This window comes from Notamacropus eugenii, chromosome 3 (assembly GCF_028372415.1).
Source record: "Notamacropus eugenii isolate mMacEug1 chromosome 3, mMacEug1.pri_v2, whole genome shotgun sequence".
Lineage (NCBI taxonomy): Eukaryota > Metazoa > Chordata > Mammalia > Diprotodontia > Macropodidae > Notamacropus > Notamacropus eugenii.
In genome coordinates this window covers 50,198,189-50,222,522 of record NC_092874.1, presented here as the reverse complement: position 1 = coordinate 50,222,522, position 24,334 = coordinate 50,198,189, and the positions used below count along the sequence as shown (strand labels likewise).

The following is a 24,334-nucleotide window of genomic DNA, read 5'->3' as shown; positions in this document are numbered from 1 at the left end:
CGCTGTTTCACAGAGTGCACAAACTGGATTCACTTCAGCAGCTGGGTGCACTGTGCACCTTCGTTTTTAAAACAAATCTTAGTGAACAAATGTGAATTTGGTGAACAAATCTTAGTCTATATATGTTTGAATATGAAAATGGTTTATGGTTGAGCCATTTACTTTTATCAACTAACTGCTCAAGGGGATGGATCTTGTTTGCCAGTGAAATGTGAGGTAGAATGTCAGTAAAATTTCCCCAAATTAAATAATGGGCATGCTACAGGCTTTGAATAAGCTCTTTGATAAAATGGTCCCATGAATTCAGTGTATATGTTTTTTAGCTTTTTAACGTAGAGAAAAATGACCAGATTATTTTACAAACACAAACTTGTGTAAACACCTTTTGCAAAGCTCTGACGTGGTCCTTGGATCCTGTTAGGCTGGCTTCTTTGTGGGCGTAGTAATTCAGATTCCACCTTCCAGTTCACCTAGAGGTAAGGACATTAAAACCACTCCCTCTGCCTTGAACTTTTCCTGAGGGAACATTGACTAGAATTCTTTTGCATAGCCCCATGGCCTATTTGAGTAACAATTCAGAAGAGCTTTTCCTTTTGAACCAAGTCAAGCAGCCAGAACCAAGATGAGCTACACTTCTCGTCCTTTGCTTCTATGGAGATTTCAAATGTTGACTTTCCCTGCCAAGTTGTGCTTGCGTCTCTTGCTTTTTGCACCTTACAGGGTTGGTGCCAATATTTATTGCTTTGCTGACTAGCTGCTTCTGGTCTCGTTCTTTGGCTTTTCAAGGATTTTATCACTTGTGAGAAGAATGGCACTCATCTAGTTTTTGAAAAGTGAGGTTATGTTGGACCTTTCAATTGCTCAGGTGCGTTCATTAATTGTCGAAGATTCACTGCCTAAGACAGTGACAAGGAGACTTTTTTGATGCTGTCCTGGTGTTTATCTTCAGAATCTCGGAGAGAAACCCTCTTTAATCAACCGTAGGTAGCCAACCTGCTTAGTCAGTCAAACAGATCATCAGTGACTCCGTCTCTAGAATGGATTCCTATAGAACTTACTGGGCCTCAGATACCCTCAGTGGTTTGTGGTTGGAAGAGCAGGATGAAGACATGTATGAGGTTGAATCGCGAGTGCCTTTACCAGATCCATTTCCTCTCAGTGAACAGCTGGATGAAAATAATTCAATCGTTGTTAACACTTCTATTTTTCATTTTAGTAATAAAAGAAATGGGCATATAGTAAAGCTCATTTCTAAAATCTGCTTGCCTACCCCACCATACTCAGTAAGTACTGAAATTATTCCTTGGTGATTCTGAGTTTGTTTTGGTTTTTCGTTTATATCATTGCCATTCAGCTTTAGGTGAATTAGGTTTGGGTGACTTTCAGTGACCTAATGCATGAGTGTGCTCTGAATCTGAGGAAAAATAGACTGGTGTAACTGTTCTCCAGTTCAAGTGACCTACTAGGCACTTTCTGGAGAAGTTTACTGTGGTTGGCCTTAGAAAAAGTTGTTCAGTCTATGAAATGATAACAGGAGTCAAGGGGTGTATTTTTTAAATTAAATTTTATTTAAATTTTGAACTTAATCTTCAACAAACTTTTCAGTATACCAAAAAGAAATAAGCTTGTATACGAAACTATGAATTTATGTACAATTGTGTTTTCTTAAGAAATAAATGTATCAAATTTAATAGTGTAGTAGTAGAGCTGTTCCATTTGTTTATGCCACCCCTTTTGGCTTCCTTCAGTGCATTTATTGAAAATGTCTTAATTAGATTATCTTTAAATAAAGAAATTTTAATAATTTTATCTAATTAGATATTTAATTATTTTATCTAATAAGATTAATTAGAAAAAAATTCTATGTGGAACCTTTTCTATTTTAAAAATACTTAATATACCACTGTGAGAAAATATTGTGCTTTCTTTACAGGAAATGTAACATCATTATACAGTAAGTATTTCTCATAAGTAATACTATATATTTAGTATTTTTGCCTTAAGTTCATTACTGCTAAAATAGATATTTTGATCACCCCTCCATGTTCTTTAATGTGACATAAACCACGTTCTTGTGAAGTTCAGGGCTTAAACTATAATATACTTAGCTAATATTTAACAAATGTTAACCACCCAAGCCAGGTGGCTTTCAAAACTTTTATTATCCTTCCAGTAACATATTAAAGTGACAGTGAATTTTATCAGGGATATTGAAAACGCTCATTTAAAGTTCAGTAGTAATTCACAAATTCACTAAGTATTTTTTTAAAATATTTAGGTGAAAATGTTTAAGATTTGATATTATTATGCAAAGTAGTAGTAAATCATTTCAACTAAAGTGTATCATATCACACAGTTCTCATAAACTGAAATATTGCTTCTTTAAGAAAAGATTTTATGACTTTATAGGACAAAAGGAAGATAGCAAGAAAGCTGGAGGGCAACTTAGAGGTCACCCTCCCCAACTCCATCACTTTATATATTAGGACAGTTGAGGGTCCGAGAAGTTAAGGAACTTTCCCAAAATTGCATGGATTTTAAGTGACCTGTGACTTCAAGCTAAATGGCGTTTGTACCATATCACACTACCTTCTGCTCTGTTTTTATTTTATTAAATACCTATTACAGCAAATTAGTTTGGCTATAAGTAAAACTTTGTATTTCAAATGGGAAAATTAATTCGTTATTGGTAATTTTATAGTGTCATATTGGATTTAGTAAGGCTTACTTATTTTTTTAGCCAAAATCTGATTTAATATAAAACCTAAGTGTAGTTATAACCAGAGTTATTTTAAAGCATGTGTATCAAGTTTGTATTCTCTTGACTTATTCTGTAAAATTGAAAAGAAACAAATAAACAAAAATCTTGTGGCTTAGCTGGTTTGAATTTTTAACTGCTTTCTAAGCAAACGCAACGTAAATTAGAAGCAAAAGTCACAGAAATAGGTGAAATCAATCAATGTTATTTAAATATTCATAAAGAGTATTATCAGGGCAAGCAAGCAAATAAGCAAACTTGGAACCTTATAGCTCGAGAGAGGCTCCTTGGTCTCCAAATTGCAGTAGCTCTGGTGCAGCTACTGGGTTTTGCTCTGGTAGTTTGCCCACATTTGGGCAATTATAATCTGGGCTAACATTTCCTAGAAGTGTCCCAAGTAGACGAAGATAAAGGACACAGCACCACATAGTATAGATAGATTGTATGCATCTTTTAAGGACAAAACTATTTAGCTGAAGGTTAGCATGGTTTTATTTTTTTCAAGACAAATTAATAAGGAACTGAAATGAGCTGATTTTTTCCTTCTTTACCAACTGAAAAATAAACAAGTTATAGTCCATTAATATATTAAACTTGTCTGAATACTGGTGAGCTCCACCTAGCCACCCAGCAAGTACTACCTGTTCCTGTTGGGTGTACTGGAGCATGTCTTATGCTTTTGCCAAAGATAGTACAAGTAGCTGAGAACTCACTCCCCTGAGGAGGTAGCCTGGCCCCCAGCTCATATGGGCTCACATTTGGAGCTTTTATCCAAACAAAATTTGCTTCTCCCCCAATCTGTTTCAGAGCCATTCGATCCTACTGTTTGTTTTCCCATAGTGGAAAAGGAGGTAAGGCTGAATGTTCTACCTTTTTCTGTGTGAATACGAGGGTCCTTGATTTAGATCCTGCTTTTATTATCCACTGTTCTCCACCACTTTGTAATGGAGTGGCATAAACTAGAGAATGGAGAGATTGTGATTTGAAAGCAAATAGGAGCCATGTGTTTCTTTGTTGTTCTAGTTGCTGAACTACCAAGACCAAAGCATTCTCTGTTGCTAGTGGAAGTGTATTGTGGTGTTCCTTGAGAGGAGGGTAAGGCACAGGCCTCCCTATCTAAGCTAACACTCCAGAGTAGATCTCATACTGATTCATTTTCCCAAGTTGTGAAAGTCTGTAAAGAAAAAAGGTGTGGGAAAAACTGCAGAGTTAACCTTTTTTGATCATTGGGAAGAAAACCAGTTACTTGGATCAAACTTGGATGTGATTTCTTAAGTGTCAAACTGTTATTCTTGGAGGTTTCCTTACTTGCATGTTGGGTGTCTGGGTATTTGTTGCCTTCCTGTCTATTTATCTCTTTGTTTTTGAAGAGCCATTTAACAAGCCAGACCCTTAGTATGCTAGGCCATTGAGTTTTTCCTAATGGGGCATTTGCTTTGTCTGGAATGCCTGACGGGACTGTTGTTCCAGGAATTCGCTGGAGTTGGTTTAGGAGGGAAACCAAAGCCTGGATGGGCCTTGGGGTACAGCTCTAAAGTTTTCCACCTTGGTGACATTCAAACCCTTGTGTACCTAGATTCTGACTTCCATGGTGCCAGCACTGTATGTGTGAAATCACTCTATCTGTAGTGGAGAAGCTGATTAAACAATTATGTCAGTTGTTAAAAAAAAAAAACATATTGGACTTGAAGTCAGAAGACCTGATTTTGAATCTGAACTTAAACTTAGCTTTGTAACTATATGTAACTATATGCAATTGAGTTGGTCTAGTGTGTCAACACAGTTTCTCTGAGTTACAAGTATAATCCCCTCTCTGTTCCCACCAAGCAGACCAATTATATAAATTCAGTGTCATAAAACATACAGATGGAGCATTTATTTACTGTGTTTACTATACACTAAGTATTATGTTAAGCAGTGGGAATACAAGTACATGTCCTCAAGGATCACACACTCTGATGAGAGAAGACAGCACAGAACAGGGTCCCTGTAATTTCTACATGCTAATAATAAATAACATTCATTGAAAGGATTTAAATAAAAGACTGATTTGACTGATTAATGCAAATTTCTTAGGCTTGCCTTTTTTTATTGATATCTCCTTTTAATTCATACCAAATTATCCTGGGATTCATTCCATATAAATTATAATAAAAAAATAGAGTAAGGCTGTTCTTCACTTTATTTTTAAGCATGAATTCTAACTTTTGCCTCTGAGAGGCAAGCATGCATTTAATTTCCTCAGTTTACTTGTTATGCAATGAATTCCTCATCAGCGCAACTTTTCTCCTAATTTAGCTTGAACACGCCAAAGTCACACAGACAGAGTTGGTGTGCGAGTCTTTCAGGCGGAACAAGAAGACCTCAAAATTTCTGAAATTCCAAGAGCCAGTCAGTGAAGAGCAGAAAGCCAGGGAGCATCTGGACTCAGAACTGGGCAGAACAGAATGTGAGTTCTAGAGAGGTTTGGGGGTGTTGACACGTAGTGTGATGCACACACTGGGAGGCTTGGCTTTGCTCACCAGTTATTGTTTAGCTCACTCTCCTAAATGGATGAGGAGTAAAATGTAAATTAAATGAAATTATGGAAAACTGTAAACAGTTAGGTTTTATGAAACGTTGTTATGAATTCATGTGATGTGACATTTTTTTATGATTATTAAATGCTTATGACCAAAGTTGAGAAGTTTTTCCTAAAGCATGAAGCTAGAATTTTATCTCCTTCTGGTTTGCAGAGGTGTTTCTAAAAATACAAGACTTATTAATTAAATCTTTAACTTGTATTAATAAAATGGCCTCATTTCATTCTATAAAATCTTTTCCCCAGATATGTTAGCTGTGCATCTCGTTGTTTAAGCAAAACAGTGTTAATGAATACTATAAATATCCACATTTTATATGGTCAAAGATAAATTTTAATTTATAAATTATAATTTATAATGTATATGTATAAATATATTATATAAAATCCTATAAATTATAATTTATAAATTTTAATTTGAATATTTATTTCAGTACCTTCATGACCTATTATTTATTTATTCTGGTCCATTGGCCAGAATGTGCATCAGTGGGTGGAAGTTGTGTACATGTTAATTTTAGCTTGATGGAAGACAGAGGTTTTTAAATGTTCTCAGTTCATGGCACCTTATTGTATAAGTAACTTTTTTATGGCATCCTAGGCCAAAAAATATATCTTACAGTTCTGGTTATTAAGTAATTAGGTCCAAACAACTTAATAAGTATTTACATCCCAATAATGTAGTGGCCATTTGAAAAAATAATATACAGAAATTGAAGAAAATATATTTTTCATCTATCCTTAAAAAGCCACAATTACTAATGAGATGTCTGCACCTGTTGGGCTCTGAATTACTTCTTAAACCTTGGAATCAGATTGGACACTACCATTTTCATTTTGTGTTCCACAATGATTTTCTTAAGGTGCTTGCTTTTTATCACAGCTTTTTATGCACTGAAAATCCAACTTGAAACAATAGGATCTCATAAAGGAGGTTCAAGAAGTTGTTGGCATTGCTGAAAGTACAAGTGAATAGAACCCCATCTCAGACATTTGAGAACATCATGGAGAGAGAGAATTGTAGTGCAATCTACTTTGAACTAGTGGTTTGTGTGGTGTTCCCTGTGAGTTTGCTGTGGTGCCTTGGAATTCCATGGCACACAATTTAAGAACTGCTGATTTAGAGAATAATTTAGTGATAGAGCTATCCGTAAGTGAAAAGAGCTGTCTCGGGAGTAGTAGATGCACATTCACTTAGTCTTTAAGTAAAATCTGAATGACACTTGTCTGATATGATCTCCTCTATGTGGAGAGAGAGCAGGTCCTTTTTTAGGTGTTTTCACAATTTTCCAAGGAAGCTTAACCAGTATAAATCAGTTGCCACAGTGAGGAATCTAAAGAGCTTAAAGCCAACAAAGAGTTGATCTTCTTAACACATGGAGAAATAGGGTGGGCAAGACCTAGACCAGTTAGGATAAGCTCGTTTGTAAAATTTTATGGATCATTCCACAGTTATCTCAAGAATCGTCAAAGATGAAACCAGGAGGACAATGACAATAAATGGAAAGATCTGTCAAGATATCTCTAACAAACTAATTTCTCTTTTAGTGAGAGTGGAGTCACCATTTTTGGCTCCTAGTGTGCTATGTGAAGAATAAGTAACTGGATGAGACCAAGTCTACCCAGAGAAGGTCTTCAGGCTGACTCACTGTCCAATCAGGACAAAGCAAATAAATGTAGTACTCTTGTCTGGCTCTTTTATACAGTTGGACGCACAGCTCAGAGAGGTAGTCCTGAAGGACATATGGCTAGGTCATATGTTGCAGTTGGACAGTAAACTGGCCCTAGAATTGAGTAGTAGATTGGATTTCCTTTCCATAACTCCCAGTGTTCTCTTTGAAACAAAAGTCCATCTTTTTAACACCCATATTTTTCTGCTGATTCTATTTGGCTGTGGAGCATGGAACATCACAGGCTAAGAAATAAAATTGCGGGTTACTCCAAAGGGGCAGCACAAGAGAGGCATTTGGGGCATGAAGATTCTATAACACATCACCAGGACAGGCACAGAAGCAAAAGCTGCATCTGTCATTGGACAGCAATGCCTACAGTGTCAGAGGAAGGCCCCTGCATGCTGGTAGATGCCCTAGAGGCTATGCACAATCCAAACCATTGGATGGAGCTCCTCTTTAATGTGACAGAAACTCCACTGAAGTATTGACATTTTGTTGGGATTGGAAGCTCAATTCCGTGTGGACAGTCTCGGGCGGGTAAAGGTGGGAGCTTCTAAATCTTAGAGCTCTCACGAGACCCCCCCAGGAAACGGCTGGGAATCGAGGTGAACCGAGCTATCTCGAGTAATTCCGCCTCTTCCCGTGAGAAACGTGATGGGAGAGAGATCTCCCCGCCCTCGAGATTGTCCCGGATCTGGGCACACTATTGTTATCTAACAGCATGGTATTCAGAAGCAAACTATGCGGCTGAAGGTTAAGTAGGATTGAGGAAGCCTGAAAGCTCTCTTAGCACGTGAGGAGCCAAGAGGACAGTAGGCTCCGCTTCTCTTCTTTCCTCTCTCCCCTCCCCCTCTCTCCCCGCTTGTACTTCTACTTCCAATCCCTTAAGATCTTAGCCTCCTTAGGAAATCTCCCCCTCTTCCTCCTAAGGAAGACCCCCCTGCACTTGTAACCGAGACCCTGAAATAAAGCTCAACCCTTGTTCGACTCTGGAACGTCCTTTCTCTCATATGAGCATCCGGTTTTGGCCAACCGAAGACCTCGGAGGTGAGGTAAGAAGACTCGGGTAGCCCACACAGGCCTCTAGGCCTGGCAACATTTGAAGACAAGGAAACTGTGACTCCAAGAGTTTAACATGAATAATCCAGGGCTAGACAGATCCAGTATCTGCCTGTGAATGAACTCAGGCACTCTGACTCTCAAACCACTGAACGACCCTACCAGTATGTTCATTATTAGAGATCGATACATGGGTGGAGAAGAGACACAGGGAAGGGCCACAGAGAGAAAATAGTCATTTTCCCAGGAACATTTCATATCGAGAGAGGAATTAATACGGTTCTGTCTCTGCCCCTCCTCCTTCCTTTCTTCCCACACAGTACATAAATAAATTGTTAATCCCTATTTTGTAGGTGTGGAAATATTCTTAGCAAGGTAAAGTCATTTGACCTTGGTCACACTTCCAATAAATATTGAAACTATAATTTGTACCTGGGCTTTCTGGCTCTTAAATTCGGTGTTCTTTCTATTGTATATACTACGTTGTTTTTGCCTCTGAAATTCTTTTCTGTCCAAGGAACTGTGCAAATATTCTTCTCATTTTGCTATTTTGTAATACTGCGTCAGGTCACTTTTTCATGTACTACTGTGCCCACTGAATAATAATTCAAATAACACCTTTGGTTGTAACTCCATCCTCTCCTATCAAATCATAGATGACAGGTCTTACCAGATAAGCCTTCACATCCTCACATCCAGTGCCTTCTCTTTACTCACATCTGTTCATCACCTCTCTTCTCTTCCATTGATCTTCCATAGATGGTAGAGTTATATTTCCAAAACATAGATCTCTGCTCAAAAAAAAAAACAAAACTGAATCCTCTAGGATAGAATGTTGATTGTTCTGCTTGGTGTCTAAAGCCCTTTACAGTCTGAATATGGTGGCATTGGATTGTGCAATAAGAAATTAGACACATGAGAAACTGAGTAATCTGAGATGTGTGTGAAGGAATACAGAATGAGAGAAGGAAAGCAAGAAGGATAACATGTACACTGACTACCACAGTGTAAACCAAAAGAAGAATTAATTTTGCATTATTAAAAAAACTTCTGAGTAGAATGAAACATACTTCCTTCTTCTTGGTAGGGAGGCAAGGGCTGATTGAAACCCACATTATCAGATGTAGCGATGGTTAGCAGTTGCTTTTGCTTAACTGTTTTTCTTTGTATAAAAGAGTGTTCAGTTCCATAAGGTTGGGAGTTTCAGAAGGGAATGGTATTTCTAAAAATGATTGAATGCTTGTGGCATAGAAACAAAAGACACTAAGAAAACTTATTAAAAAAAACCAACCCTGGTTAAATGAACAAGTGAATGAATGACTTGGAGTCAGGACTTCAGTTCGAGCCCTACAGCTGCAAGACAGTTTCCTCATCTATAAATTGTAGCTGATAATCACATGTTGATACTGAACTGCAAATCTCAGATTTCAGACTGGTCCAAGTCCTCCATTTTCCCTACAAGGAAATTAGATCCAGAAAAGACAAGGGACATGACCTCAGTCACATCAGGAGAAAGGGGCGGAGATGCAGTTTGGGGCCACATCCCCTAGCACAGACCCAGCCTCTTCAGTAGGTTATCAAAGTCTTCCAAAAAATGTGAGGATATTGATACTAATTGTACAAATTTTTCTTCTGTTTCTGCTTATTTCACCCTGTATCACTTCATTTAAGGTTCTCCATGTTTTTTTGAAATCTGTTTCTTTATTTCACAATAGTATTCCATCACAGTCATATATTACAACTCACTCAGTCATTGCTCGATTATGTAACACCTCTTAGTTTCCAGGTTTTTGTTGCCGCAAAAAAGCTGCTATAAATGTGTGAGAGAGTGTGTGTGTGCGTGCGTGCGCGCGCGCGCATGTGCCTTTTTTTGTCTTTGCTCTCTTTTGGGTATAGATACCTAGCAGTAGTATAGCTGGCTCAAAGGATATACCGACTTCATAATCTGATAGAGAATGAGATGAGCAAAACCAAGAGAAGAGTCTATACTGTAACAACAATAGTAGAAAAACAAACAAGTTTAAAAGCACAGAAAATTACGACAAATTTAATGGCCATTCATGATTCTGGAAGACCAGTGATGAAACACGCTCTCCATGTCAGAGAGAGGACAGAGTTAGGGTGTATAATGAGACACACACACGTATCTATACATATACGTAATAGACTATATTTGCATTTATATTTCAATATAGACCAGGAAGGAATCTGTTCTGCGTGTCTGTGCACATTTGTTACAAGAAATGTTTTTCTTCTTCCCCCCGCCCTGCCCCCAGTGGGATACTGGATGGAAGGGAGAGAAATTAGACTTCTGTTAACTTTTAAAAGTAAAAAGGTGAGGCAGGTGCTGCACATGGGGAATGTGGCATGTGATGCACTTTTTAGATGACATCGTCATATTATTAGTTTTGCCTAATTGTTTCACTCTGTTAAACAGACCGCTCATGGAGTGAAGGTGATCTGTAATTATTCTCAATATAAAAACAAAACACATCCATAAAACATTTTTTTACAATCCAGTATACTTTTCATTGGACCATACCCCCTCCTTGTTCCACCTGTAAATATAGTCCTTCTAAGTCTCCAAAAAGCAACATGTAAAGTGTGTGAAAGTAAACTGTTATTATGAGGGACATTTGTAAGTTAGAATAGCATTTAAGCACCAAGAAAAAAACCAAATAGCACTTTAATTACCATGTCAAGACATAAGCTTTTGATATTCTTAATAAACAATTCAGTATTATTTGAAATGGTATGTAGGCAAGTTATAAATTGTCATGATACTGCATCAGTTCTTCTTTTGAAAATCCAGTGATAAAACCACAGGCTAAAACAATCCTGTTCTTCTGATAATTTTATTTCCCAGACATCATTGGTGGTGAAGAAGAAAAAGCTCTTTTTGAAAGTGAATTTGAGGAAAAGGGTAACCTAATTGACTACCTTGCGGAGGAGTTGTTCTGTGTAGGTAGAAAATTAGAAGAGTTAGAAGAAGAAAAAGAGCAAATAGAGGAAGAAAGAAAACTTTTCTCTAGAGAGATAGCTATATGGAAAGCTGAAAAACTACAAGCTCACCAAGGTATGTATTATTTGGACTATTTTTTTATGAGATATGATATTTATATGCACATTCATTTTGAGTTGACTCACTTCAGTTTTCCCTTTGGTGGCTTTAGCACGTTACATTTGCTTTAAAGATGTTAGAGCATATTATTGGTATTATTAGTCAGTAGCTGGGATATAGCTATTTTTTTCCCCAGGTATCAGTAGGAAAGAATACTTCCTCCTTCAACTTTATGCACTTAACCCCAAGTGGAAGTTGCTGATAATGCAGAATATGAAAGAACTTGTGAAAAGTATATACTCTAATGGCAGAGAATGAAAACAAAAATTAGTTGGTTACTGAGCAGTACTTCCTGACAAATGATGAGCAGTTTGGAGGGGTGAGATAGTTGATTGTAGAGTAGAGCAGAGTGAGCAAGTTAATGACTTCTAAAAGCAGGTTGCCACCTAGTTTAATCTGTTTTTAATAATAATAATTACAGTTAGAGTTCAGGGGTAAGGGTGAAAACTAATTATTTAGAAAACGTAAGTTTTTTGTGAGTACGGCATTTGAATTACTTGCAGTGAATTCCCAATTTTGTCTCTTTCAAGCCATGTCCATTTTACATTACAGATTACAATCAATTACAAATTTTGTGGCCCCACAAACTTCCTTAGCAATGTTTAAATAATGCTGAAATTTCTGACCTACAGTGAAGAACTGTTTGTGGTGTTGTGGTTGCTCAAATTAATGTATTGAAAAATTTCAAGTGTAATGTTGGCATTTTTCACATCTGAAGAACAAATCTGATGATGCCTTGTATCTAGTATGTGCTTAATAAATGTTGAGTGAACTAATGAGAAATATTTAGAATTTCCAAGAAAAGCTGCTAATGTCAGTGAACTTCAGTCTTGTCTTTTGCTTCATTTTCCCTTTTTATATTAACCCACTTGAAGAAGAGATGGTGTGTAAATTATTCTGCTTTTGTTTCCTTTTCCTTTTCTCTTAGGGCTAGTAGATGCTGCAGTCGATGCAGCACCAGAAGCAGGTGTGTTTGTGTACTACTACATAGCTGTCTTTAATCGGGTGATAGACTTACTTCCTAAAATTAAGTAAATAATGATTCTTGGACTTCCAACTAACCATTTCTCTAACTCTGAAACTTTGCTGTTGTATTTCACACTTAGTCTTTTCCTTTAACAAAAATTTTCTTACAGTTAAAAAGCATATTCCTTTTTTTGAAATTAACAAGAGATTCATATTCACCATCATCTTATTGTATTCATTTTTGAACAGTAATTAAGTTATTAAGTAATTAAGTAGTTAAGTAATTACGACTACCTTAGTTTCATAAAACTTAGTGTCTCTTAACTTCCAAATACAATTAATACAGACAATTAATTACTTTTGCCAAGTGCTGTTGACATCGATTCATGATAATTGTCTAAATGAGGAATTGGTTAAGTAGTATATAAGATGATGGCATCAGAAGAATCTTTGATGTGTAGTGAACAAAAGTTTTCTGGGTTTTTTTTTTGTATTTATATTCCTTATTAACATCAGTAGTGTTTGCAGAAATAAAAGAAAGGGGGTCAGTGTCTCCAGCTTCCTAGCACTGACCACATTAATATCACAGATGTCAGTCAATGATCTGGTCTCTGGGCACCAGCATGACTTACATCTTTTCCCAGCAGAGGAGCTCTGCATTGGATACACACTTGCCAGTCCTCCCTTGCTGCACGTGAATGGTAATTCAGGAATGGGTATCTGAAAAAGGACAAAATAGAAAATCTCATTGTAATCAAATCATTGCTCTTTCTATATTTCTCAGCGGTCCTACATAAAGGTTTATAGTATTGGTTCTTCAAATGAGGGACATGCATGGATATAAAAAATAGATTTTTGGATTGAGAACAAATTAACCACTTTGTGTAAATCAAGTGATGGTTTTTGCATTAGGTAACTTTGTCCTTTCCCTATAGTAAAAACATATAACTTTGACTTTCTTTGCTTTTTTTCCCCATAAGAATCACCATTTAGTGATAGTACTCTTGTGCTTATAATGCTTATAATGATGATCTATGGTGGCATGATACATGGTAAGTTTAGATATTCTGAATATTTTAAAGAGAAAAAGAAAGCATAGCTCATTGCCTCTTTTGTGTGTTTGAATTAAAATCCAGGTTTTCTGTCTGTTTCATGTGGTTTAATCCTGTACGTAGAATTGTGGTGTGCTCCATCATTAACTTGGTAACAAAACCTGCAGTGACTTTTCATTTGTTAGCAGAACTACTGGAAGAAACAGGAAGACTAGCGAGGGAAAAACTAGAAGTTCAGCGTCAAGCAGAAAAGGTCTGTGGTGACCTTCAGAAACAAGTGAAAGCTCTGGAAATAGAGGTAGAGGAACAAGTCAGCCGCTTTAAGGAGCTGGAACAAGAAAAGACTACTGAAGTGATGGATCTGAGACAGCAAAACCAGTTCCTGGAGAAGCAGCTGGAGAAAATGCGAAAATTTTTAGATGTAAGTATGAAGAAAAATGGAGGTGTATCTGCCTTCTTTTTTTGAAGATCTGGAGGATTTTGTCTTGGCAGTGTCATAGATTTAGAGATGGAGAGAATGTGAGATCGCATCATTAATAGACCACTCCATTTTACAAATGAGAAGAATGAGGCCCAGGAACCTGTAATGACTGGTAGGATTACCCAGAACTGTGATTCGAACCCCTGGCTTCTCACTCCAGATCCAGCATTCTTTCCAGTGCATCCAGTAGAATGACAGTTATAACCTTCCAGGTTCCAACCTTAACCTCATGACAGTTCATTCACACATGTGTAAAAATGGCTGCTTTTAAAATCTGCAGATGTTTTCTATATCAATTCATAGTGCTAAGGGTTTTCAGCATTGAGAACAGTGCAGTACCGTTGGTGCCAGCAGCTGAACAGAGAAAAGTCCAGCGCACAGGTGGTGGCACGTAAATAGTGACTCTTCTTCCAGGGCTGAGGCCTTTAGTAGCCAGTGACCCCACCAGCATCACGTCATGCCACTGGGAGATTTTCATGAAAAACATCCTAGTCAGGCGTGTGCTGGTTTGTGTTTTTTTTTTACTTTGGGAAAATCCTGTAGATGCTTGCACAACCAGGTGTATGCCTGGCAAAATAAAAGTATGTACCTATAGTGCCCTTTGTGTACTATATAGGTTTTAATTTTTTTTAATTTTTCTTAAGGAAGAAAGAGGTATTGGGGGCTGTCCTGAAGGTTTCAAAATTCTCTTCTAGTCTATACTCCAAACACTTAAGTGTTTTAGAATTGACATATTACCAGATTAGAAATGTTCATTTATTCAGTATGCCTTTATAAAAGAATTCTTATTACCTTGCAGGCAGTTGATCCCAAGTTAATGTTATAGTGTTCCTCTTGTGCAGGGAATTAAATAAATTTTAAGAATATAGTTAGCAAGTTTTTTCACATTTTGTATTCTTTATGGAGGCAGCTGTTGGCATAGTGGATAGAGCACTGGGCGTGGATCCAGGAAGACCTTTGTTTAAATCTGGCCTTTGATACTTACTAGCTGTGTTACACTGGGCACGTCACTTGAGGATCTTAATACAGTGCCTGACATAGTGAGCACTCGATAAATATTAGCTGTTATTATTATAACGTGCTTATTTTCTTTCTCCCTGCATTTCACATCATTTGAATTCAATTGACTCATTATACTTTTGACATTCATTTTGACTTCATTTTATCTCTCTGTCTGAAGTTGTAAGTCAAGCTTCATTGCTTTGAGTGCACCATCATAAGAACTGTAGAGCTAGCCAAGTCTTCATGCTGTCATCTCTTGTAGCTCCTCGCGTTCAATCAGCACTGTACCCTAAGCTAGACTGTCTAAAATCATGTTAAAGAAAAATAGCACCTAAATGACTGTTTCTTCTATTAATCTTATACTCAAATTTTAGAAACAAGCATTCGATCGAGAACATGAAAGAGATGTGTTCCAGCAAGAAATTCAGAAACTAGAACAGAAGCTGAAGGCTACCCCTAAGTTCCAGCCTGTCAGTGAAGACCAGACAAGAGAGGTAAGGCTTGGGACCAGGGGTCCAAACAAACAGCTGTGCTGGGAAAGCCAGAAATCTATTCTAACAAATAATTCTTCAGAACAAGAAAGTAAAACGGGGAAATTGATATTGTTTCTCTGTAGAAAGTTTTCTGTGTCTTCCAAATGCCCTTGATGCACTTACTGAAATTTGGAATCTTCTCTTTGGATCTCTTTGTGGGGATAGGGAGAGCTGCAGCGTAGTTGTCACTGCCTCATGCTGTCCATGGTTTCGTTTAACAGCATTGGGGCTTTGTTTATTCCATTTTCAATAAACATTTGGCTGCAGACACAGGGAGGCAGCTTCTCACTTACTGTATTTGTAATCAAATTTGTTTTCACTCGTTAAAATGAAATGTCAAATATACATACCTCTGTGCTCCACTTTTCTTGAATTAAGCACTTCAGTGATTTCAAAATATGTGCAAATAAGGAGACCATTTCTTTGACTAAAACTGTGTGGTTTCGTAGGGAATTCCGAATGGGGAAACTCTTTCCAAATGTGCATCAGCAATTCATCTGAAACTTCAACATGAAGAGTTAACTGCCTAGGCCACTTGGGTGACTCAGCCCCGTGTGTCAGAGGTAGGATTTTCTATGGGCAAACTGATTACTCACTGTATCACAGAATCCCAAGAGTTGAAAGGAATCCAAGAGGTCATCTAGTCTAACTCATGTACCAAAAAGTTGTTCTATAGTCCTGCTGACCGTTGGTCACACATCCTCTGCTTACTCATTCCTGCTGAAATGGCCCCATCCCCCTTTGGGATAGCTCTTACTGTTAGAAAGCTTTTCCTTCCATTGAACCTCTGTCTCCCTCTCTGCTACTTCTACCTCCTGCTCCAGTCCTATACTCAGGAGGCCATCTTTCCCGTGACAGCCTTTCAAACTCTTGACTCCAGGGAATCTGTTGGAGTGGGAAGAGCAATAGACCTGGAGTATAGAGGGCCACCTCATCACTGTGGCCAAGAACACGGAACACTCAGATCCTCTGTTTCCTTATCTATAAAATGGCAGCCCAGGTTTCCCAGGCTCCAAAGTTCATCCTCCATTCCACTCTACTGCCCTGCTTCTTGCAGCTCCAACAAGGTTGTGGAGTATTAGCATAAAGAGTGGAGGACATGTGCCTTGAGGAAATCAGAGATCTCCTGCAGCTGATGGAGTTGTAGGCTACCCTCTGACACTTTGGAAAACTATTCCAGAGTTTGAAGGCCTGCCTAAAAGTCACCTCATCCTTAGCTTATCTCCCAAAGTAAGCTGCCTTTGATGGCCCAGGGAGTGCTTAGAACTTAAAATCAGTGGCATCTAATTGACAACAGCTTTGATTATCAGGAAAGGTCATCATGGATTACTCAGCCTTGCTTTGCAACACACTGTGTTCTTCACAAACAGCAGTAATTAATTTATAAGATGAATCCTCTCTTCCACAAAGAACTGTACCATGTGCACTTGGATCTGCTGTGAACAACAGAAGGAGATGACCTTTGTAAGGAATGATTTTCAGCTATTTTTCCCACTGCAGTTAAACTCACAACTGTAACTCTTCAGGTTTTTTTCCATTTAAACATACACATTTATTTCTATTTCCTCTACTTCTAAGATAGCAAGAAAAACACATTTATCATTGTTGCTTTTTAATGGAAACTTGGGATCACAAATGGCTTGTTTATGAACTCTTTTTTCTTTTTTCCCAAATCTCTTTAATTAAATTATTCCTGCTTTTAACCAGACACCCTTTCAACTTGTCTTCCTTTATTGTACTAATGATTTATTATTTCAATTCAATCCAATTGGCAAGAAGGAATGAATTGGAGTTCTGTTGTAACATGCTTCATTCCAATTTTGGTTCTTCATAAATGTGTTACAGTCCTTCCACTGGCAGTCAGGAAAACTCAGTACAAAAGCAGCATTTACTCTTGACTCCAATGGAGCCAAAGAATGCATATGCAATTTGACAATTTGGAGTATCTATTTTCCAGCATTAATCTGGACTTGTTATTGGAGCCATTAAAATTATTTTTCTACCAAGCTTTAAAGGCACAGGACATGTTAACTTATCCTGATGGGTGATATAATGCATTCATATATTAAAAAAAAAATAAGGATCCAATAAAGCATGACTTCAGTGAACAACACCATCTTCACCATCCCTTGCAATCTCTGTGTTTGACACGCTCCTTATTAAAAGTGGCAACCAGGAGAAATTAAGGCCCAATTTCTGCTTTTCTTTTTTACTTGGTGATATTTGCACCCCTTATCTGAGCAGCCGACATTTTTGATCCAAAATGAGGCTGAAATTTTTGCTTTCACACAAAACTAAACACATGGTTGATTGAAAATGTAGAATGTCATACAGACCGCCTCATTTAAAACAGGCCCATTTTATGCCACGTTCCATTACATATGACCTACTTTAAATAAGACAGCCTATCTTACAAGAGACTGACTATTTGGGCCTGTCTGTCCTTATAAAAGACTTTGCTTCCTTTGTACAGGATGGATACTCGAGCTCAAGAGAGAGGGTGAGCAGCTCCAAGACATGAAGAGCACAGGTGGGTTGTGTTCCAAGAATTAGATTCTAAGTCTCCTGCTTTGGAAGTTGTATGATGCTTTCCCATTAAAACAATGCTATAAATGGTGGCTGGGTTCCCAGACCAACCTGCAAAAGCCTAAGCATCATATAAGGATTAAGTGTCAGGGCTAGGAGTAAACCCAGGTCCTTGGATTCTGAATCCTGCGCCACTGCCCCTATACCAGAGGACCTCCTGTCTCTCCTCACTCAGAGTCACTGATGGCAGCTAAGCCTGTAAAGGGTTAGAAGAAGGGGGCCAAGGTAACCGATCAAAGGTGTACCTCATCCTTTCTCTCCTTAGCAGGGGCCTTCTGCTTATTCACATGTGCAGGGGCCATTGCTCCTCCTTCCTGCAAAATCTCAGAGTGGCAAAGGACCTTGGGTTGTAACTCACCCCTTTTATAATATGCCCAAACAAATGATCCTCCAGCCTTCCCTTTAATACCTCAAATGAGAAAAAAGCCACTGCCAGGGAACTAGATGCTCAGAGTCAAGATAGACCCTGAACCTACGTGTGTGATCCTGGGCAAGTCACTTAACCTCTGTTTACTCTCCAATAAAATAGAGATAATGATAGCGCCTCGCTTTCAGTGTTGTTGGTGAGGATGAGATGAGATAATATTCATAAAGGGCCTTGAAAATCTTAAAATTTTATATAAATACTATTATTGTTATTACCTCCTGAGGCAGCCAATTCCACTTTTGAATAATTCTAAAGGATAGCAAGTTTTCCTACCATATAGCCTCCATCTGGTTATCTGTAGCTACCACTAGTTATTCTGAATTCTTCCCTAATAGGGCAGCTAGGTGGCCCAGTAGATGGAGCCCCGGACCTGGAGTCTGGAAGAACCTCAATTCAAATCCAGCCTCAGACACTTAATATCTATCTAACCACGAGAACGTCAATTGACCTCTGTCTGCCTCAGTTTTATTATCTGTAAAATGAGGTTAAGAATAACATCTACCTACCTCTCAAAGTTGTTGCGGGGATTAAATGAGAGAATGTTTGTAAAATTCTTAGCACAGTGCCAGTACATAGTAGGTACTCAATAAAGGCTTAGTTTGCTTCCGTCCTTCCTTCCCTATGGGATCAAGTAGACCAAGTCTACATGAGAAACCTTCAAATGCTTGCAGACAGCTATGCTGTCTGACCTAAGTTTTTTTCTAAATAATACCTGCACTTTTTTCAACTATAAGTATATAGAACGATCACAAAGCCCTTCACCACCCTTAAGGTTGTTCTTTGACTGCTAACCAGAGAGGCAATATCTTTCCTAAAATGTGACTCCCCAAAAGTAAACACTGCATTCCAGATGTGGTCTGACCAGAGCAAAAGGGTAATAAATACATAAACCAATCAATCAATCAATCAATCAGTCGTTGGAATTTTATTTTCTGCAATGCTTGGATCCGAAAAGGCATCATTCTCTCAGAGAAATTGACTGGACAACATCTCCCAAAATTTCTGGCCTGGCCTCAACCTGGTGATGTCACCGGTAAAGATTCTAATTGGGGGGAGTGTCTACAAGGTGAGAGAATGAAAAAATGAATCACTTGAATAAGCAAGGAAGGTATGAATGGGGAAGAGAAGAGCAGAGTGGACTGGAGCAGATCCAGGAAAGTCTAAGAGCAAACATACAGTCAGAACAGTGGACTGAAGGGAACATGACCAAGGAATCTGGGACTGGGGAGCTGAAGCTGATACCTGATGATTCCAAAGCAAAGGGAAAGGCTGTCAGCATTCTCCAGATTGCCCCCCGAGAGGTTTTCAAGAAACTATAAGGGATAGATGACCCCATACCCTAAGCTTTGCCACAAGATCAATGAATTCTAAAGAAACCATGACTTCCCACTGTGATAGAGAATCAAAGAGATTTAAGGTGTATTAGGCCATAAATCCCCTGTTAGGGTAGAAGACCATTTCTGTTTGTGTCTGGGTGCTGGGGTTTATTTTACTGATTCATTCCCTTACCTTGACATCCTTGTTGTTTCCTGTCTTAATTAAGCCAGGGGTGGATTTGTGTCTTCAACAGCTGAACAGCAGAGAAAGGACTAGATGGGGGTGGAGGGAAGGGGGGGACCTCAGGCCCTGAGTTTAGTGAAAAACACAACTCAAAATAGCCACACCAAACAGGAAAATTAGGAAAAGACGCCCTACAATGACATCTCTCAAAGCTTTCATAGCCCATTATAGGTATTCGCTCAACCCTATGTGTGCGATAGGTATTACTATCCCCATTTTACAAACCGAGTGAGGCCCAGAAAACTTAATTGGTTTGCCCATGGACACACACCAGTAATTACTGGTGAAGACTAGTCTCTCCTGACTCAAGAGTCCCACTATGCCACACCACCTCTTGGTGAAACAACAGGACTGTCACCTGTCACTTTCTGGATGCTATGTATGCCACCCTTAACCTAGTTCTTTTTTTTCCCTAAAGGTCCCAAGGATTGGCTTGTCTGTGCTATTATCAAATGATGCTTTCAACCAGGATCCCTCTCCTCCATGGCCCACAACAAGGAGAAAACATGCTTTATATCTTCTCTGCCATCTTCTTGTTCCTATAAGAAGCTCACAACCTTTTAAAAGTTTTCTAAGGGATTAAAAGATACATGGAGTAAAATGACAAGCTATGGGGAAACTGGTTTTAATAAGTTGTTCCTGGTGTTTATAAATGGAGAGAGGTTCTGTTCTCTCTTTAGGGTTAGATCAGACCGTTCTCACGTAGAGTCCCTTAATGTGCTAGACTTTTTCCCCTCACTCTAATGGATACTCCAGTTCTTTCCTTTGTCTATTAGATAATAGTGGATAATATCTAGTAGATATTCCTTCTACTACATAATTAGATAATAGGGGCAGCTAGGTGGTGCAGGGGATAAAGCACCAGCCCAGGAGTCAGGAGGACCTGAGTTCTCACCTCAGACACTTGACACTCACTAGCTGTGTGACCTTGGGCAAGTCACTTAACCCCAATTACCTCCTCCTGGGTCATCTCCAGTCATCCTGATGAATATCTGGTCACTGGATTCAGATGGCTCTGGAGGAGAAGTGAGGCTGGTGACCTGCACAGCCCTCCCTCACTCAAAAACAAAGTCAAGCGCAAGTCATGTCATTATTTCTCTGATGGCATGGCCTTCTTTGGCAACAAAGGATGAACACACAATTAGATAGTATCTGTTAGATATTAGATAATATGTATTAGGCATTCCCTCTACTACATAATATTAGATAATATCTATTAGATATTCCCTCTATTAAATACTAGATGCAATCTAGTAAATATTCCCTCTATTAAACAATATTAGATACTATCTACTAGATATTCCCTCTATTAAATACTAGATGCAATCTATTAAATATTCCCTCTGTCTATTAAACAATATTAGATAATATCTATTAGATATTCCCCCTATCTATTAGATATTTCTAGTTATGCCATTTAGTATGTGACCATGAGCAAGTCACTTCCTCTTCAATGAACCTCAGTTTCCTCATCTTTAAAATGGGTGGATCGGATCAAATGATCATCACAGTCCCTTCTAGCTCTAAATCTGATTTTTTTTTCTTTCCCCAAATATTCTGCATGTGAGAGACCATGGCTCTCACTCTTTTTTCTATAGAAAAGAGCACTAGATTTAGAATCACCCACTAACATCAAAGTCCTGTTTCTGGCATTGATTAGTTTAGATAAGCCCAAGCTCATCTTGTAAGAACCTCAGCTTCTAGTCTGCAAAATGAGAATAATATTAGCAGTTAGCTACTCCTACCAGAGTAAAGCTCTAGAAATGTGAGGTATCATTTCTTCTATAATTTCAATGATAAAAGGGCTCAACCCCTTGGTTCTCCTGTCCATGGATTCAACAAGAGACCTGAGAGACAACAGCAGTATCCCCATTTTTCCCTCCTCTCCTCTTGTCCCTGGAAGAGATCCAGCATGAGTTTGGTACATTAGGGGGAGTTTCTGGGAGCCAGGAATGGCATCCTGGGTACTGCTTTCTTGTTTCTGAGCTGAGGTGAGGATGGGAGGATGATGAAGCCTAAAGAAGTACAGTTGGATGGGAAATGAAGAGTTGGCCAACCTGGGTGTGCTCCTTAAATGGAGGTTCTGAGGGGAGCTTTCCACTCCACTCTCATCTGGTCTGCACCAAAAACAAGAGACCAGATCTGCCTCCTCTGATAAAATGTAAGTTCCTTGGGAGTAGGGACTGCTTCATTCATGTTTTTGTATCCCTACTGCCTAGAACAGTGCATGGCATATAATAGGTACTTAATGAATACTTGTTGATTGATCATTTGATGAAGAAGAAGGGAAAAGGGTAGCATGTGGAAACCCAAAGTCTACAGCATCAAGGAAGGAGATCTTGGGACAATCCACTTCGGTTGTCATTTGTGTCCAAAGAAGGCATGCCAGCAGTCACAGACCGCTGTCCTGTACTGTGAAATGTCAAATTTTAGGGCTGGCACCTTGAAACGTGCTCGGTTGTGATGGGTAACAGTCACAAGCCTTTGCCTGGTCACGAGCCTCTGGCAAATGACAGATGTCTGCCAAAATTTGGCCAATTAAGAGGCATAATGCTCTAATGAACAGATCACATGGTCTAATGAATAGCTTTACCCTTAATTTATCATCTTGCTTGTGGGCTCTAATAAGCAAATGCTTATTTTTACGCAGTAGTATTTAACAATCAAATATAGGATCACAAATTGAAATCTGGAAGGGAATCCTTTATTCTAAGCGTTCCCAATCATATTTGGTTCTCCTACCCCTTGACTTGCAGAAAATTTCCCATTCCCCTTATAAATTCATTCACCATCTGACTGCATTCCTTTGGACTTATCCAGCATGCTTCTGTGCTGGGTACTTTCCCTTCCTTCCCTCTCTCCCTTGCTTTTTTCATTTCCTTTTGAGTGTTATTTTCCCTCATTAGATTATAAGCTCCTTCAGGGCAAGGACATTTTTTCCCTTGGTATTTATATCTCCAGCCCTTAGCATAGTTCCTGCCACACAGCAAGCACTTAAACAATGTTTAGTGACTGACCAAATATGAAAGGAAATAAATGCTAAGTTCATCCATATGATAAACTTTCTGGTCATCTAATTTGTACTCTGGCCTTCTCTTTTCTCCTTCTAAAAGAACTGGATCTTTCTCCCCCTGGGATCCTGCGCTCTGATGGGTAAGTTTTCACCTTATCTCAGTCAGTCCTGGGCCCATTGCGCTACCTCCTAGACATTTCCAAGCAGTCTCTGATCAGACCACTATCTACTAAGGCTCCCCCATACTCCTGCAACATGAATTAGGCTAGTTTTTCCCTGAAAGATGCCAAAGTTATCCCAGCATTTGGTGGCCAAAGGTCAAGTTGTGCCTCCCCTGATGCAGTCTCAAGGCGCCATATTGGCCATATTGACATGACTTCCTGGTCAACTACGGATATTATTATAAGGCCCACTCACATAGCGTTGGGGACGTTCAGACTTGGTAGATATTCCAAAATTGCCCAAGTCACCACACCCTGCTGCTCAGACCACATCCGGTTCTACATGCTGGAGTGTCTTTGTTGAACATCCTTTCTAGGCTATGGCTAAAAAAACCTCCCTTTGTTAACTATCAAATGATTCACTTCACTCTAACATCAAAATAACCGTGTGGCCGCCTGAGCAGCCAGCCCCTAACATCCTGCCACTCCATACGACCTTCCAATGCTCTTCCTTATTGGACAGGAACCGTCTTGTTTGCCTGTATTTGTATTTGTTTGTTGTTCCCCCAACACTTAGAACTTACATGATTCAAATTAAGATCAACATTTTTGCTATATGGCCAGCACATAAAATCACGTAATAAATGCTTTTTTTAATTATTAATTTTCATGTAGGAAATGAAAGAAAGTGATTTTTCATAAAGAAAACTTTATTTGGTAGATAGCATTTTTAGTGTCTTGAAGTTGGTGTTTATCAGACCATAGTTAACTAAATTAGGGAGAATCTTGATTCTGTTGCTTGTTGACCAAGAGTTTAATTCTCAGTATAATTTTTGAAAGAGATATCTAAATTTCATATTCAACCTCCAATTCATTTGTTGCTTTGGATTTGACTGAGAACAGGATGGAGATTCTTGATTCACAGAGGTAAGTTGTTACAAACAGAAGGAAAGCACTGGGAGAAGCACAGAATGGGATATATACACCAAAGGTACACAAAACATTTGGTAGCTTCACTGACTGAATATCGGTTTAGAGTCAATCAATTAATAAGCATTTATTAAGCGTCTACTTTGTGCCAGGCACCAGGGATACAAAAAAAAAAGGCAAAAAGCAATGGCTGATCTCAAGGAGCTTACAACCTGGGGGAGGGGAGGAGGGGTGGAACAAGACACAAAAGGAAACTAAAAATCAGGGAGAGTCTGTGGGTATTATGGAGATCAGTTAGCACATCTTTCACTAGGTCATTGTGGCTGACTTTTTCTAACTAAATATGAAAAGTTTTATATCTAAATCTCATTTCATTTGGTTCTGATCAATAGAAATTATTCTTTCAGTGTCTTTCAGATTACTCAAATGTT

At 38.6% G+C, this 24,334-nt stretch overlaps 1 protein-coding gene and 1 long non-coding RNA gene across 5 annotated transcripts in view; one reads left to right on the top strand and one right to left on the bottom strand.

The window, feature by feature from the left end:
• Positions 1-20,406, top strand: part of LOC140531017 (A-kinase anchor protein 9-like) — a 92,767-nt gene extending 72,361 nt beyond the window's left edge. The window contains exons 15-21 of the mRNA XM_072650219.1: positions 5,057-5,207; positions 10,938-11,147; positions 12,121-12,159; positions 13,396-13,631; positions 15,068-15,187; positions 17,700-17,756; positions 20,218-20,406. Of these exons, the coding sequence (XP_072506320.1) occupies positions 5,057-5,207; positions 10,938-11,147; positions 12,121-12,159; positions 13,396-13,631; positions 15,068-15,187; positions 17,700-17,747 (804 nt within the window). The 3' untranslated portion in view covers positions 17,748-17,756; positions 20,218-20,406. The remainder of the gene's footprint in view (positions 1-5,056; positions 5,208-10,937; positions 11,148-12,120; positions 12,160-13,395; positions 13,632-15,067; positions 15,188-17,699; positions 17,757-20,217) is intronic.
• Positions 1-24,334, bottom strand: part of LOC140530919 (uncharacterized) — a 949,813-nt gene that overhangs the window by 223,824 nt on the left and 701,655 nt on the right. The gene's annotated exons all lie outside the window — the stretch shown is intronic.